Source organism: Delphinus delphis, chromosome 19, assembly GCF_949987515.2.
Source record: "Delphinus delphis chromosome 19, mDelDel1.2, whole genome shotgun sequence".
Taxonomy (NCBI): Eukaryota; Metazoa; Chordata; class Mammalia; order Artiodactyla; family Delphinidae; genus Delphinus; species Delphinus delphis.
Genome location: NC_082701.1, coordinates 15835980 through 15851298, shown reverse-complemented (window position 1 = coordinate 15851298; position 15319 = coordinate 15835980). Strand labels below are relative to the sequence as shown.

The following is a 15319-nucleotide window of genomic DNA, read 5'->3' as shown; positions in this document are numbered from 1 at the left end:
TGCATGAAAACAGAAGAACCCAGCTGCCCATTTGTTCAGTAATTCCAAACGAGGAATATGGCTTCATGCTACTGTTTGACTGAAATTACATTTTTTTTCATCTGTCCTTGATTTTTGTTTCTAAGTGCAAAACTGTGAGAATTTATCTTAATGCTAAAAATGTGTTGTTCGAGCCAAACTAGATTTGAGTTTTGGATTAATCTCACTCCCTAAGTTTAATCAGCAGCAGGCATTATATTTAGTCCTTGGCTAACATGAAAAGATGCAGGCAATGTGTTCTTCTCAGCGCTGCCGATATTGTGAGATAGTCTCTTTCACCTTCAGGCTTTAGGTGGAGTATTTTATTGTGTGATTTTATGTTCCTCAATAGGGAATATAGATCTCTCCCAGGGATACATCCATAAACATCAACCACTGATGTTTTTAAGGTGTCCTTCGAACATGAAATAACCACCATGTGAACATCCTAGGTTAAAGAAGAAACCCCAACAAGAACTTGATTGATATCAGGTATCCAGGATCTATCTTGAGGATCCACACCAGTGATAGAAAAGAGAGTCCGTCCTCTAGAGTATATTTCAGGCATAAAACATTAAATAAGAATTCATAAAAGGCATAGTACTCATCTTAATTTGCCATACTAACAACCATTGTTGAATGCAGCTTGCGGTATTCAGTGCTTACGTAGGATAAGTAAAACTCTCACACAGATAAGATCTTAAACATGAAATATGATCCTATAGCTCAGGGGTTCAGAGCACCCTCTCAGGGGTCAGACTGCCTAGAAAGAAAACTCTACTCCACCACATACCGGCTGTGAAATCTTAAGTAAAGTTTCTTAACTTTTCTAGGGCTCAGTTTTCTCATCTGTAAAATGAGGCAAATATATAGAGATTTATGAGAATTAAATAAGGTAATAGGTATAAAGTGCCTAGCACGGTACTGGAACATTGTAATCACTCAAGTAACGGTAACTACTCCTACTGTAATCATCATTTTCATATTGTTCATACTGATCTTATTATTTATTATTATCATCCAGACAAAAATATTTGAACAATTTCTAGTTATTACATGATGCAATTATTACTGCATTTTACTCTATTTGAAATAAGCAATGCAATGGGTAAGACTATAAGCCTACATATATATATATACACATATATGTCTATATTAATATAGACAGATCAGGTAGGCATAGATATAGGTATATAGATATATTATGATGCAGTGCTTTAGAAGGCCCGGTGCTTCCGACTCTTAAAATCAAAGAATTGCAGCATTTCTGATTTGGGTGGTACCTCAGAGACCATCTCCATTGGTCTACAGGAGAGAAGAGTGAGGCCCAGCCAGGGGGAAGGGGGAAGGTCACACAGCAGAGGAGGGGCAGGGGTGGCACCCAGGGCGAGAGCTCCTGCCCCTGCCTCTCCCTACCCTGCCCTTTAAGATTCTTCAGCATCTCCTCTTGGGGCTGGCTTTTTCCTAAGTCAGTTACACACACACACAAAGACACACACACAGACACCCTACAGCAAAAGAATGTCTCCCAGCATTCTAAGTACCTGTTTGGAAGATGACCCACTTGAAAACTGGGATCTCTCAAAATTTGTCTCTTGTCCCCAAAATTGATCTCGTTTCTTCCCATTTGGGTCTCTTCTGTATTCCTGTCGTCTCAGACAAGCCTGCAGAACAAAAAAAAGATGTTTCTTTGGTTTAGGTCCACAACTAGCTTTGATAACTTTATACTTAATTCCTGTTGTGAGGAACATGCAATACAGGCGTCCATCTCTAAGTGTTCATCAATACCTGTTACCAGGTGTGAAGACACTCACCCAGGCATCACTCCCTCCTCCCTTTGCCCAAAATGTCAGGTCAAAAAATATTAGTCACTGCCTTAATAAATTCAAACAACAGACATACTAAGAGGCATTTTGTTAAGTACTTACCCGACAATTGCCTTCTTAAGGAAGTACCCAATACACTGCGTTTATTTCTCTTTCTGTTCTCTTTCTCTCTTTTTTAAATTGAAGTATAGTTGATTTACAATGTTGTGTTAGTTTCTGGTGTACAGCAAAGTAATTCAGTTATACATACATATACATGTGTCTATGTATATACGTATTCTTTTTCAGATTCTTTGCCCATATAGGTTATTACAAAATATTGAATATAGTCCCCTGAGCTATATAGTAGGTCCTTGTTGGTTATCTATTTTATATATAGTTGTGTGTATATGTTAATCCCAAACTCCTAATTTATCCCTCCCCCTTTCCCCTTTGATAACCATAAGTCTGTTTTCTATGTCTGTGGGTCTATTTCTGTTTTGTAGATAAGTTTATTCGTATCTTTTTTTAGATTCCACATATCAGTGATATCATGCTATTTGTCTTTCTCTATCTGGCTTAATTCACTTTCTTTTTTTTTAATATTTATGTATTTATTTGGTTGCACTGGGTCTTAGTTATGGCTCCTTAGTTGCAGCTTGCTGGCTTCTTAGTTGTGGCATGTGAACTCTAAGTTGTGGCATGCATGTGGGATCTAGTTCCCTGACCAGGGATCGAACCCGGGCCCCCTGCATTGGGAGTGCAGAGTCCTATCCACTGTGCCACCAGGGAAGTCCCTGGCTTAATTCACTTTCAACTGATATTTCAAATACTCCAAAATAGCAAAACTTCTTGCAGCATTTCTATAGATCCAACGACTGAACTCACCTTTGTCCTACCAGGGCCAAATTACCCACTGTAAAGAAGTACAGTGTAAAGACGGACACTATTGTTCTCAACTAGGCCCGCCATCTCCCTCTTCCTGCCTGTGTTGAGAAAGGAAAGACTCCTTCTCCATCTTTTTTCCCTCTGTTAGAAAATGCATCTCCTTCCTTGATGTAGAAGGACTTGCCAGAATTTCACGGCCAAGGAGAAAGCCAATATTCTGCTACAAGGTTAAGAGTAGAAATGACCTGATATTAATAAAACATTTACCACTTGGACTTGGGAACAGTGAATCAGTTACCTGCAGCTAGTGGAATCCTGGATTCCCAAGAGAAAGGTGCTGTTTCACCCCACCTTGTTTGGAAAGGGAGAGCACCCCAAAATGGTGGGGTTCTTTTTCCCCTTGGGTTTATTTTCAAAAACGATGCCATATAGACAGCAACCCATTTTAATAATCCTGGATAGTGTTTGTTTTAATAAATAAGAAGTCCCCACCCCCGCCCAATGCTGAATAGTAGTAACTATAATAAATAAGTTACACGAACAGACACCAAATAATAGAAAAAACCAAGGTAAAACTAAAGAGAGCCAGCTGGAGAGTTTAATGGAGTTCAACTAAATGTGGGCCTCTTTTTTCTTATTCCTTTACGATGACTTCAGATTGGAGCTCCCTGTTGAGGGGGGAGCTCTGGCCTGGAGTAGAGTATTGTTTCCTGGAGCCACAGATGTCTCTGTTATCCTAACCCACTTGTATTAAAGGCACGAGAAGAAAACGCTGATGGGCTGAAAGTGGAGGAGCCTGTTAGCTATTGCACGCAGGACCGAGGCAGACTTGGTGGGATGAACAGAATTCCTGTGGGCGGAGTGTTTTTTGAAACTTCTCTCCAAGAATGCATGCAACTTAAGTATTTCTTTACCAAAAGGGGAGGAGGAATAGAATGGTTTGCAACGTTGGAAAAAAACATGTTTTTCCCCTCTGATTCCTTATCCTTCCTCTCGCAGAGGACCAGGAGAAGAAACCAGTGGCAAGGTAGGTACTTCCTAATTTTTATCTTGAAACAGCCAAGCAATCTTTCCGTGTAAATCAAACGTTAGCCCTCTCCAAGTTATTGCTTCGCTGAGAAGGAACACGGGGACAGAGCCCAGTTCGGACTTCCAGTCCTAGAAACAGCAAGAACCTAGCCATACCTCCCCCCGCACCCCCGTCAGGGGCTGGTTTTCTTGTTATTTGTAAAGTGAATGACGTTTTTGGTGTTTTTTATGCTGGTTTTGTTTCTGCTTGGAGGGTCCTGAAGGGACAGGGGCAGAGGCCCCTGAAATCCACAGGAAGGGGAGAAGGAGCAGATTTGTAATTCATCATCACCAGGGGCTCCCCTTACTCTGGCACTTTATTTCCCTTTCAATTTCACGTGTCTGGAGCTAGATTGCTATAAATAAGTTTCTGTTCATGTGACAAAACTGGCCGAGTCTTGAAACGGGAGGCTTCAAGTAACTTCTTCTTTCTTCTTTCTGCGGAGAATCAGGGCTTCCTCCTTTCGCGTCGCGCCCCCCAAGCCCGTCCCTCTGACTGCAGTGCTCGCGGTCAGGCTGCCTTCTGTGCAGAAGCTACCACTGTAGGGCAGAACACGGAATGTGCGTCTATGCCTGTGGGGGATGACATGGGTTTTGTGACTCACCGTAACTCAGTACGGGTAAACACGACAAACCACAGCTCTGCCACTTTCTAGCGTTGTGACCTTGGGCAGGCTGACTAACTCCATGGATTCTTGCTTCCCTCCTCTGTGAGAGGGAGATACCTCCGTGCTGCAAGATTGCCGGGAGAGCATGAGGCACTGTTGGTAAGATGCTTAGCAGAGTGACCGGCTCGCGGTGAGAGTTCAATAAAACTGTTCAATGAAACTCATCATCATGACCATCATCACCACCACCATCACCATCATCAGGCTTTAACTGTTGTTTCCAACCCCATTTCTTGGTTTACTCCCTTTTCTAAACTCAGCCTTTGCTAAATAATGCGATTCTGATCTTGGTTGTGGAAGAAAAAAGACTTGAAGTTCATCCTTGTTTTTCTGAAGGCCCGAAGGCCTGCAGGCCTGAAGTTCATCCTTGTTTTTCTCCCCTGCAAGTAGAGGTCTGTTTCCTAAGACTGCCCGTTCCCCCGGGAAGCCAACTGAGGGAGCTCTGCAAACTGCTTTTTCTTCAGAATTACAGCTTTCTGAACCCACAGCGATGCTCAAAGTTTCTTTTGTTCCTTTTATTACCAGCCCCATTCTTTTAGTCATCATCCGGGCTCCTGGTACCTTAAGAAGCCATGCAGCACAGGGACACTTCCCAGCCTCATGGTTCTGGCCTAAAAAGCATTGTAGCATCGACATATAGACACTACCGAATGTAATATAGATAGCTAGTGGGAAGCAGCAGCGTAGCACAGGGAGATCAGCTCGGTGCTTTGTGACGACCTAGAGGGGTGGGATAGGGAGGGTGGGAGGGAGGCTCAAGAGGGAGGGGATATGGGGACATATGTATGCATATGGCTGATTCACTTTGGTGTATGAGAGAAACTAACACAGTATTGTGAAGCAAATATACTCCAATAAAGATTTAAAAAAAAAACCACATTGTAACTATGACCCAACTCTACCTCTTCATCAGCAGTGGCCTCTGTCAAGGTTATTGTTACTTGAACTCTGTGAGTGTTTTGGGAAGTAGGACTTGCCTTCAGTTGCTTCTTTTTTTGTTGTTGTTTTTATGATCCAACATGTCTCAGAGTTTGGGGTTTTAATTATCACTGGGGACATTATCGAAGTTCATTCGTTTTAAGAGGTTAAGAAATCAAAGGTGTAAAAAGTTTGACATGATATTCCCCTCGACTGAGTTTATTTTTCTCTTCTGTGAAGAGCAGAGAAACACACATGTCACATGTCCCTCCCCATGACTCCTACGGGAGGGAAAGTTGAATTATCTCCGTTCCCTCAACCCCCTGAGTGGACAGACCCCAAACCCTCGCCACCTGGTATAGTCACCCATCACGTCCTTGAACAAGCTTATATCATCATTTAGTTGTTTGATCTGCACTTGAAAGAATCAGAATGAATAAGCGACATAAAATAAAACCCATTTGAACACATTTGATAGTCTAGAAAATCATCCTGAAACTCCAAGTGTAATCTTTCTCTCTAGCTTTCAGTGGACATTAATGGCTAAATTTCGCCACAAGTTACATAAACACATTTGACGGAAAGAAGGGGAAGAAAAGCTATGCAGCATGAACACCCTTGAAGACATATAGCCAAATTCTGAGATGTCGTATAATTATGTACTAGTTACCAGATTCTGAAATAGCATGTAATATGCCAAATAAGTATCTCCTCTTGTTTTTTTCAAACGGGCCCCACCCAACCACTGGAAGGAGTAGCATCAGAATAATTCAGGGTGGGTTTAACCTTCCTCTCCTGCCACTAGCAGACAGACCTATAAAGTCACTGCTAATTTGGTACCTACCAACCCATAGCATATTTGAGGCTATAGCAGGCATAGTGTATACAGGAGGTTTCCAAGGGCCTCAACCTGAGTCAGTTCATTAAAAGCAAGTCCATCTCAGGAAGGCATGTGTGGCAAATGTCTGTGATTTGGGAGTCATACCTGGTTAGTAGGTCTTACACTATTTGTACACCCTGAAACAGGGAATCCCTTGCACATCGCTGGGCTGCTCGTGAAAGCTGGGATGTCCACGAGTAACCGGCCAAGCTCATCAATGGCCCAAGCTTTCAATATCCATTCAGTGCAAACTCTGCCTTAGCAAATAATCTAAATACACAAAGGTCGTATATGGACCAAGTTACTGAGGGGTCATTAAAGACATGCAATTCTTAAACCCCAACTTTAAATCTTTTCTGGAACAAGGCAAGGGACAGAGTCAATAATATAAGTCATTGCTGTTCCCGTCAAAGGAATCGTTTCTGTGGGTTTCTATATACTTAATTCGACAATCCTCAGAACATATGAAAGACAACCATATTTATCTTTGCAGACCTTGTGGTGAGTGGTTTTGAAAATGCTCAGTGAAGGTGGATTTAACTTTGAGGATTAGTTACAAGTCAGCTGGATCTATGTCTGATAAACAGAGTTGGTGGTCAAGTTCGGTAACGCTGGCTTTCATCAATGACAAGGCATTCGGTTCGACAGAGGAGAGTGAGACTCTGTCCCTGCCCTTAGGAAGCTGCGGTCCAGTTTGATAGGAAAACACACAAAAGACAATTTCAATACAATTTCATCAGCAATGAAAAAGAGGTATGAAAAGGGTGCTTTGGTATTGGACCGATGGAAACGTTCTAAAATCAGGTGATGGCAATGATGGCAAATTTGGTCAATTTAAACTTAAAACAGGTGAATTTTATGCTATGTAAATTATACCTCAATAAGGGTTTTTGTTTTTGTTTTTTAAAGAGGGTGCTATGGGAATACAGAGGTTCCCTTTAGTTCTAAGTTAAAACTATGGTCTTAGGACGTCCCTGGTGGCGCAGTGGTTAAGATTCCATGCTCCCAGTGCAGGGGAGCCTGGGTTTGATCCCTGGTCAGGGAACTAGATCCCGCATGCCACAACTAAAGGAGCCTGTAAGCTGCAACTAAAGGAGCCTGGCTGCCGCAACTAAGACCCGGTGCAAACAAATAAATATTAAAACGAACGAACAAACAACTATGGTCTTCACCACCCTTGTTGAGAGAGTAGGGAAGAGGGAAGAGGAGGTTAGAGAAGTGGTCGAGGATTGGACTGGTCTTGCTGTGGTTCTTGGGTCTGGGACACACCTCTACGTGAGAGAAACAACCGAATTACGTAGTTTGCATTTTACATAAATTTCAGTCTGAAAGGTGGCAAGGCTGGAGGCCGGGAGGCCAGTTATGAGGACATTGTAATAGTCTTGGAGCTAAACTGTGGACATTGCAACCAGGGCGATGGCCACAGGATGAGAAGGGAGGCACGAGCTCATGAGGTTTTAGGTAAACTCAGCAGGACTTGGTAGCTGGGGGATATGGGTGGTGAGGGCGAGGAAGGAGTCAGGGAAGGCTTGGGTCACTGTCTTCAGAGAGGGGCTACAGAAGAGGATGGCAGGGGATGGACACATGGAGTCCAACTGTGGACACGCTGAATTCAATGTGCCCATGTGACACCCAGATGGAACCATACAGCAAGCAGGTGTGCATGGGATTCTGACACTTTGAGAAGACACAGGATTACAAGTCATCAGTATGATGTGGTGGTTACAAACATAGGAGGGGATGAGATGGGTCACAGGCATTGTGAATTAGGAGAAAATTGGGCTGATGGAAAGCTCGGGGAATTAACCTGTGAGGGGCAGGGAGAGGAATGTGAGTGATACAGGAGGAAAACCAGGAGAGTGCGATGTGAGAAAGCCAGAGAAGTAATGTTGCGAGAGGGAAAGAGTAATGGCGCCAAATGCAGGTAAAGCTTCAGGAAACAAAGACTACAAAGGTGTCTGCTGAATTTCGCTACTGACCTCAGCGAGCACCGTTTCAGGGGAGGTGAGGAGACCGCCAGGCTGCAGCAGGTGAGGGCATGAATGGGATGGCGGGGCGGAGTGGAGACAGAAGTGTAGCTGACTGTTTGGGGACATCTGGAGACTGGAAAGTGCCAGGGCTGTGGCTAGAAAAGGACACATTGTCCACAGACAGCTTTGTTCTCTTGTTCTCAGTGTGAGAGAGAGTTGAGCATGTTTGTGGGCTGAGCCAGTAAGAAGAGAAATTCCAAGGATGCAGCAGAGAGGTCCATGGATGGAGAGGGGCTGGAGACAGAGGGGCATGGACCAGGATCTCAGGTCCGGCACCAGTAGGGAGACTGTCCTTCACCCGTCGAGACTTGAGGGCTGGACGGGCGTGCAGCCTGGGATAGAAGGGGAAGCGCCGAGTGGCTCCCCACCTGACGGCCTCAGATTCTTTGTTTGGTTACACGTGTATGTAAAACAGAAAGAGACGGTCCTTGCTGAAAGTATGGGGACGGGAGGTTTGAAAAAAGTAAAGTTTAAACTGTGATAACGGAGGGAGCTAATGGACAAGAAAACATGTTGAAGTGAGTCATCCTCTATTCCTCTCTTTCCCTCACTCCGCCTCCCCGTCGTCTATCAGCAAGATGTCTGCGCTGCTTCTACATCCTGGCTCGGGCTACTTCTCGCCACCCCTGCTCCCACCACGCTGGTCTCTCCTAAATTTCTATCAGGTTCCTTACAAGTTTTTCTGCTGCTTCTCTTGCCCCTTTCAGTTGTTTTCCCACACAGCAGCCAGAGTGATCTTAAAAAAACAACAACAAAAAAAGGTAAAGCAGATCATACCACTGCCCTGCTTAAAATCATTCAGTAATTCTCACCGGGCTAAGAATAAACTCCAAATACCAAGCTTTGTCCTGAGAGACTCCACACGATCTGGTCCTAGCCACCTCGTCCGCGTTCTCCCTTGGTGTTCCAGTCGCTCTGGCCTTCGTTTGTTTCCTCCAAGTTAGTTCCCGCCTCAGGGCCCCTGCGCTTGCTTTCTTTCTGCTCGGGACGCTCTGGTGGGCTCGTTCCCATCATTTACCTCCACGACCAAATGCTACTTCGTCAAAGAGGCTTCCCCGCCTGTGTAAAGGAGCATCACCCCAGCCCTGCTGCCTCTGTTTTTATAGGCTCATTATATTTATCATATACATTATATTGTCTTACCTATTTACTTTACTTTGTGTGTGTAGTTTGTTTCTCAATCCTAGAATGAGAACTCCGGGAGAGCAGGGACTTTGTTCAGGACATAGTAGGCATTTAATACATGTTATTATTTATAAGGATGGTGTTGAAAGTGTCCTTATTAACAAGGACAGTGTTGAAAGCCCAAATGAAGTTAGAAAATAAAACTGCAGTGGCTCCAAGCCACGCAGTTGTGCGGTTTTCTTCAGCAGAGACCATCAAATCATAAGATTGATTTTCTTACGTGCCTGTTCTAGAGACAATTTCAGACAAGTATTTCCAAACCTGGGCTGTGTGGCAGAGGCATCTTTGTGGAGAGGAGAGAGTCCCCCAGTGAGAACCGTTTGGATGTTTACGTTATTGTTTAGTTTGTAGAGACGCCCTCCACTTTACAGCCTTGGAGGTGGACCGGCAAGTGTAGGAGGAAGTTGCTGGCTCCATTTCCAGGCCCAGAGCTAAGCGGTGCTACACAGGTGAAATCAGGTTACTGAGATCGCTCTGGTTTCCTTGGTGCCCCGGGAGGTTCAGTTATATTTGAGATTGCTAAGGAGGAGGAAAACCTGATGACGGCAGGCCTGTATTTTCCCTAGGGAAGGAGCGCTTTTCGATACTCAGTTGAGGCTGAGGACCTGCCTCCTTGATTGGCGAGGGCTGACCTCCGGCCAGCGGGCTGAGTGACACTTTCTAACTGCTCCCAGAATCCCACAACCCAGCCTGGCAAGTTTGTCCTATGCCAGCTCTGGGTAATTACATCATGACTCCTCAGGCTCCCTGTCTGTTTTGTTTTTGCCTGTAAACACTGTAGCTAGGGCGACGAAGAGTTAGCTTATTGTAGAATGTGCTAACCACCTTTCTTCTGGCCGGAGGACAACAGGAAGGGCGTGTTATTTTATAAATGGTAGGGCGACCCGGTTAACTCCTTAATGTCTTTTTTCTTGGTTGCTGGTTTATCCAGTTTAAGCCCTGATGTCATTGGTTGATAACGTTTGTGTGCCAAGCTCTGTGCTAACTAGTTGAAAAATGTTATTTCCATGACAGTATTATAAGGTGGAGACTATTATCCCCATTGTACAGATGAGGAAACTGAGACTCAGAGAGGTAAAGTAGCTTTTCAAGGTCACACAGCTAGTAAGTGTGGGTTTTGGATTTTAGAAACCTATTACTGCTTATCATATACTGATACTGTAGCCTGAATTCTCTCCTAATACCATAAGTGAAAGTAGAAGATATTCTCACTTCCTGCCATTACCTGATATTCTGAGTCCGTCTTATGCTGTATGTCCCGCAGATATTGAACATCACTGACGAACTTCTGCCTGTCCTTTGCTTCATGAAACATGATTCTTAATCCGTGACCTGCATATAAAAGATAAATAAATGTGCTGTGATATCATCCTTTGTTGCTTTGCCATATTTGGATTTCTCTTAGTATAATTGCTTTTATTCTCTTATTAATCTAATATCCATTGTTGGAAAGGCACAGATGCTCCTTTCAAACTGAAAGGACTCTTTGTATGGGTGTCGATGCCTTTACAGCCGTCTTGTTCCAGACATAAATAATGCAGCCACTTTCATGGGCTGGCTTCAGTGAGCCTGTTCTGGTTAGTCATAGGGAGTTAGACTGGCAGACACCTGATTCAGAAGCAGTTCTACCACACGACAAAAAAGAAAACCCAAGAAACTAGCTAACTCAGCAATGATCAAAGCTCTGAGCCCCTGGTGACTTAAATTCATTGACTCAACAAATGATCACACCCCTATTCCAACTCAGACACTCCGCTGGGCACTGGGGTACGGCGGTCGGCAAGATGACATGGCCCCGGCCTTTGTGTTGCTACCATCTAGCCTGGAAGAACGGCAATGAATGTTGCTGTCCCCCAGCCCCTTCAGACTCCACATGACTTTCTCACATACTTGCTCCTCCTTCCCAGTTTTCTGAAGGAAATGTTGCCATCGACCAGCCGGCTGCCCGGCCAGTAACCTGGGCAGTTTTCTTCACACTTCCTTCTCCTGCCCCATCTATATAAAAAACAAGTCCTGATGATTTTCTCCCCTGAGTATCCCTGGAATCCATCATGATCAGAGCATGGGTACTGGCGTGAAACTCTCTGGGTTCAAATCCCAAGTCTTTGAACATTGACAAGTGGATCCTGATGGTGATAAGTGCGATGGAGCAGAAATATGGGGTTCTCTGAGAAAGTGTCATTGGGGGAGGGGGAGGCAAGGTTTTCCTTAGGAAATGACACTGGGTTTGCTAAGGAGTGAGCTGGGCCAGAAGTGGAACAGAGAGGATCTGGGACAGAAAGGACAGCAGGTACAGAGGCTTCAGGGCTTCAGGGGCTGGTGCAGCTGGAGCAGAGAGAGGAGAGAACAGTAACGGAAGGGCTGTAGGATAGGCAGGGGCTGGCTCACCAGGGGCCTTGGAGGTCGTGATTCAAAGAGTCATGTAAAGCCACTGGAAGGTTCCAATCAGGGGAGGACATGATTAGATTTACATGTTTAAAGGTCCCTCCAGGGAATTCCCTGGCGGTCCAGTGATTAGGACTCCACGTTCTCACTGCCAAGGGCCTGGGTTCAGTCCCTGGTCGGGGAACTAAGATCCCACAAGCTGCAGGGCGCGGCCAAAAAAAAAAAAGAGGTCCCTCCAGCTGTAGTACAGAGACTGGATGGAGTGTGAGGGCGGCAGAGGACGAAGGGAAGTGGATGGGCCACTGGGGATATGTTAGACTAATCCCGTTAAGGTGGTGCCCAGACTTGGGTCTCAACACTGGAGGGAGGGAGGGGGAGGTATTGAGCCTCTGGAAGTGCTATGTACTGGTCTAAACATTTACACATATTAGCTCAAGCAATCTTCACAGCCACACTGAGGCAAGAATTATATCTCTAGGGACTTCCCTGGTGGCACAGTGGTTAAGAATCCACCTGCCAATGCAGGGGACACTGGTTCGAGCCCTGGTCCAGGAAGATCCCACATGCCACGGAGCAGCTAAGCCCGCACGCCACAACTACTGAGCCTGCTTTCTAGATCCTGCGAGCCACAACTACTGAAGCCCGTGTGCCATAACTACTGAAGCCCGTGCACCTAGAGCCTGTGCTCCGCAACAAGAGAAGCCACTGCGATGAGAAGCCCGTGCACCGCAACGAGGAGTAGCCACGCTCGCCACAACTAGAGAAGGCCTGCGCACAGCAAGGAAGACCCAACGCAGCCAAAAATTTTAAAAATAAAATAAAAAAAGAAGAATTATATCTCTGTTTTGCAGACGAGGAACCTGAGGCACAAAGGGATTAAGTAACTTGCCTAAGGTTACAGAACTGGTAGGTGCAAGTGTTGGGGTTTGAACCCAGAGAGTCTCATGCCAGTGCCCACGCTCTAATCATGATGGAATCAAGGGATACTCAGGGCAGGGAATCATCAGGAGTTGTTGATAATACGAATGGGATGGGAGATGGAGGCCCAGGTTACCGGCTTGGGCAGCTGGCTGGTCGATGCCAACATTCCCTTCAGAAAACTCGCAGGGATGATCAAGTTTGTGAGAAGGTAATGTGAACTTTGAAGGGGCTGGGGGACAGCAAATGGAGATGTTAAGTAAGCAGTTAGACGTAGGGCTCTGGAGCTGATTAGAGAAGAAAAGAATTGGGCATTGCTGGCATTTTGGTGACAAATGAAGTTGAAGGCAGGATGGCTATTGAAGAAAGGAGGACGACCCAGGACAAAATTCTGAGGACCACTGGATCTTAAGAACAGGTAGGTAGCAGAAGAGGAGCTCTGGAAAGAAGCCAGAGAGGCAGGAGGAAAACTGAGAATCAGGTGGGTGCAGTTTCACAGGTGCTGCCAAGTGCAAGCTTCAAGGAGGGGAATATTAATAACCTTGGTGAGAGCATTTAGTGGCGTGACGGGGCTGAAGATAGATTGCATTGAGTTGTGTAAATGGGAGTAAGGATGTGGAAACGATGCTTTCAAGAAGTTTGTCTCTGACTGGTGTAGTCTAAATTTATGACCAAAACATTGAGTTAGTAAATGGCACTGTTCATAGTGAGTCTACTAGACCTCATCTATAAGGTCATCAAAGGTCCCACGCTATTCCTGCTTATTGTCAAGTGAAGCTCTTTCATTTATTTCTACTTTTTTTTTTTTTTTTTTTTTGGTGGTCCGCGGGCCTCTCACTGCCGTGGCCTCTCCCGTGGCGGAACACAGGCTCCAGATGCGCAGGCTCAGCAGCCATGGTTCACGGGCCCAGCCACTCCGCAGCATATGGGATCTTCCTGGACCGGGGCACGAACCCGTGTCCCTTGCATCGGCAGGCGGACTCTCAACCACTGCGCCACCAGGGAAGTCCTATTTCTACATATTTTTTTTACTGAGATATAACTGACATATAACAATATATTAGTTACAAGTGTACAATGATATTTGCATGTATTGCAAAAGGATCACCACAGTATGTGTAGTTAACATCCGTCAGCCACATAATTACAATTTTTTTCTTCTTGTGATGAGAACTTTTAAGATCTATTCTCTTAACAATTTTGACATATACAGTATTATTGACTATAGTTACCATGATGTACATTACATCCTCGGTACTTATTTATTTTATAACTAGAAGTTTGTAATTTTTAGCTTCCTTCAGCCATTTCACCCACGTCCTACTCCATGCCTCTGGCAGCCACCAATCTGTTCTCTGTATGTTCTCTGTATCTATGAGTTCGGTGTTTTGTTAGATTCCACATATGAGTGAGATCATATGGTATTTTGTCTTTCTCTGACTTATTTCACATAGCCCTCAAGGTCTATCATGTTGTCACAAATGCCAAGATTTCCTTCTTTTTTTAATAGATGAATAATATTCCATTATATATACACACCACATTTTCTTTATACATTCATCAGTTGCTTCCATGTCTTGGCTATTGTAAATAATGCTGCAGTGAATATAGGGGTGCATATATCTTTTTGAGTTAGTGAATGTTTTCATTTCCTTTGGGTAAATACCCTGGAGTGAAACTGCTGTATCACACGTAATTCTATTTTTAATTTTTTGGAGGAAACTCCATACTGTTTTCCGAAATGGCTGCACCAATTTACATTCCCACCAACAGTGCACAAGGGTTTCCTTTTCTCCACAACCTCGCCATCACTTGTTATTTCTTATTGTTTTGATAAAAGCCATTCCAGTAAGTGTGAGGTGATATCTCACCGTGGTTTTGATTTGCATTTCCCTGATAATTAGTGATGTTGAACACATTTTCATGTACCTGTTGGCCACCTGTGTATCTTCTTTGGGAAAAAGTCTGTCCAGATCTTCCGCCCATTTTTTAAATTGAGTTGTTTGCTTACTATTGAGTTCCTTATAGATTTTGTATATTAACCCCTTATTAGATATATGATTTGCAAATATTTTCTCCCATTCTGTGCGTTGCTTTTTCATTTTGTTGATGGTTTCCTTTGCTGTGCAGAAGCTTTTTAGTTTGACGTAGTTCTACTTGTTGATTTTTGCTTTTGTTGCCTTTGCTTTTGATGTCACATTTAAAAAATCATTGCCAGGACGAGTATCAAAGAACTTACTACCTATGTGTTCTTCCAGGAGTTTTATGGTTTTATCTCTTATGTTTAAGTCTTTAATCCATTTTGAGTTGATTTTTGTGTACAGTGTAAGATAGGGGTCCAGTTTCATTCTTTTACATGTGGCTGTCCAGTTTTCCCAACACCATTTATTGAAGAGGCTGTCTTTTCCCCATTGTATATTCTTGATTCCTTTGTCATAAATTAATTGACCTTATATGCATAGGTTTATTTCGGATTCTCTATTCTGTTGCAGTCATCTGTGTGTCTGTTTTTCTTCCAATATCATACTATTTTGATTACTGTAGGTTTGTAATGTA

The 15319-nt window shown here is 44.1% G+C and overlaps 1 protein-coding gene across 1 annotated transcript in view; it reads right to left on the bottom strand.

Moving 5' to 3' along the window:
* The window catches only part of MARCHF10 (membrane associated ring-CH-type finger 10), an 82100-nt gene extending 71325 nt beyond the window's left edge, over positions 1–10775 (bottom strand). The window contains exons 1-2 of the mRNA XM_059998494.1: positions 10686–10775; positions 1563–1682 (exon numbers count right to left, since the gene is read on the bottom strand). Coding sequence (XP_059854477.1) covers positions 1563–1682; positions 10686–10775 — 210 coding nt within the window. The remainder of the gene's footprint in view (positions 1–1562; positions 1683–10685) is intronic.
* Positions 10776–15319: the final 4544 nt, after the last annotated feature.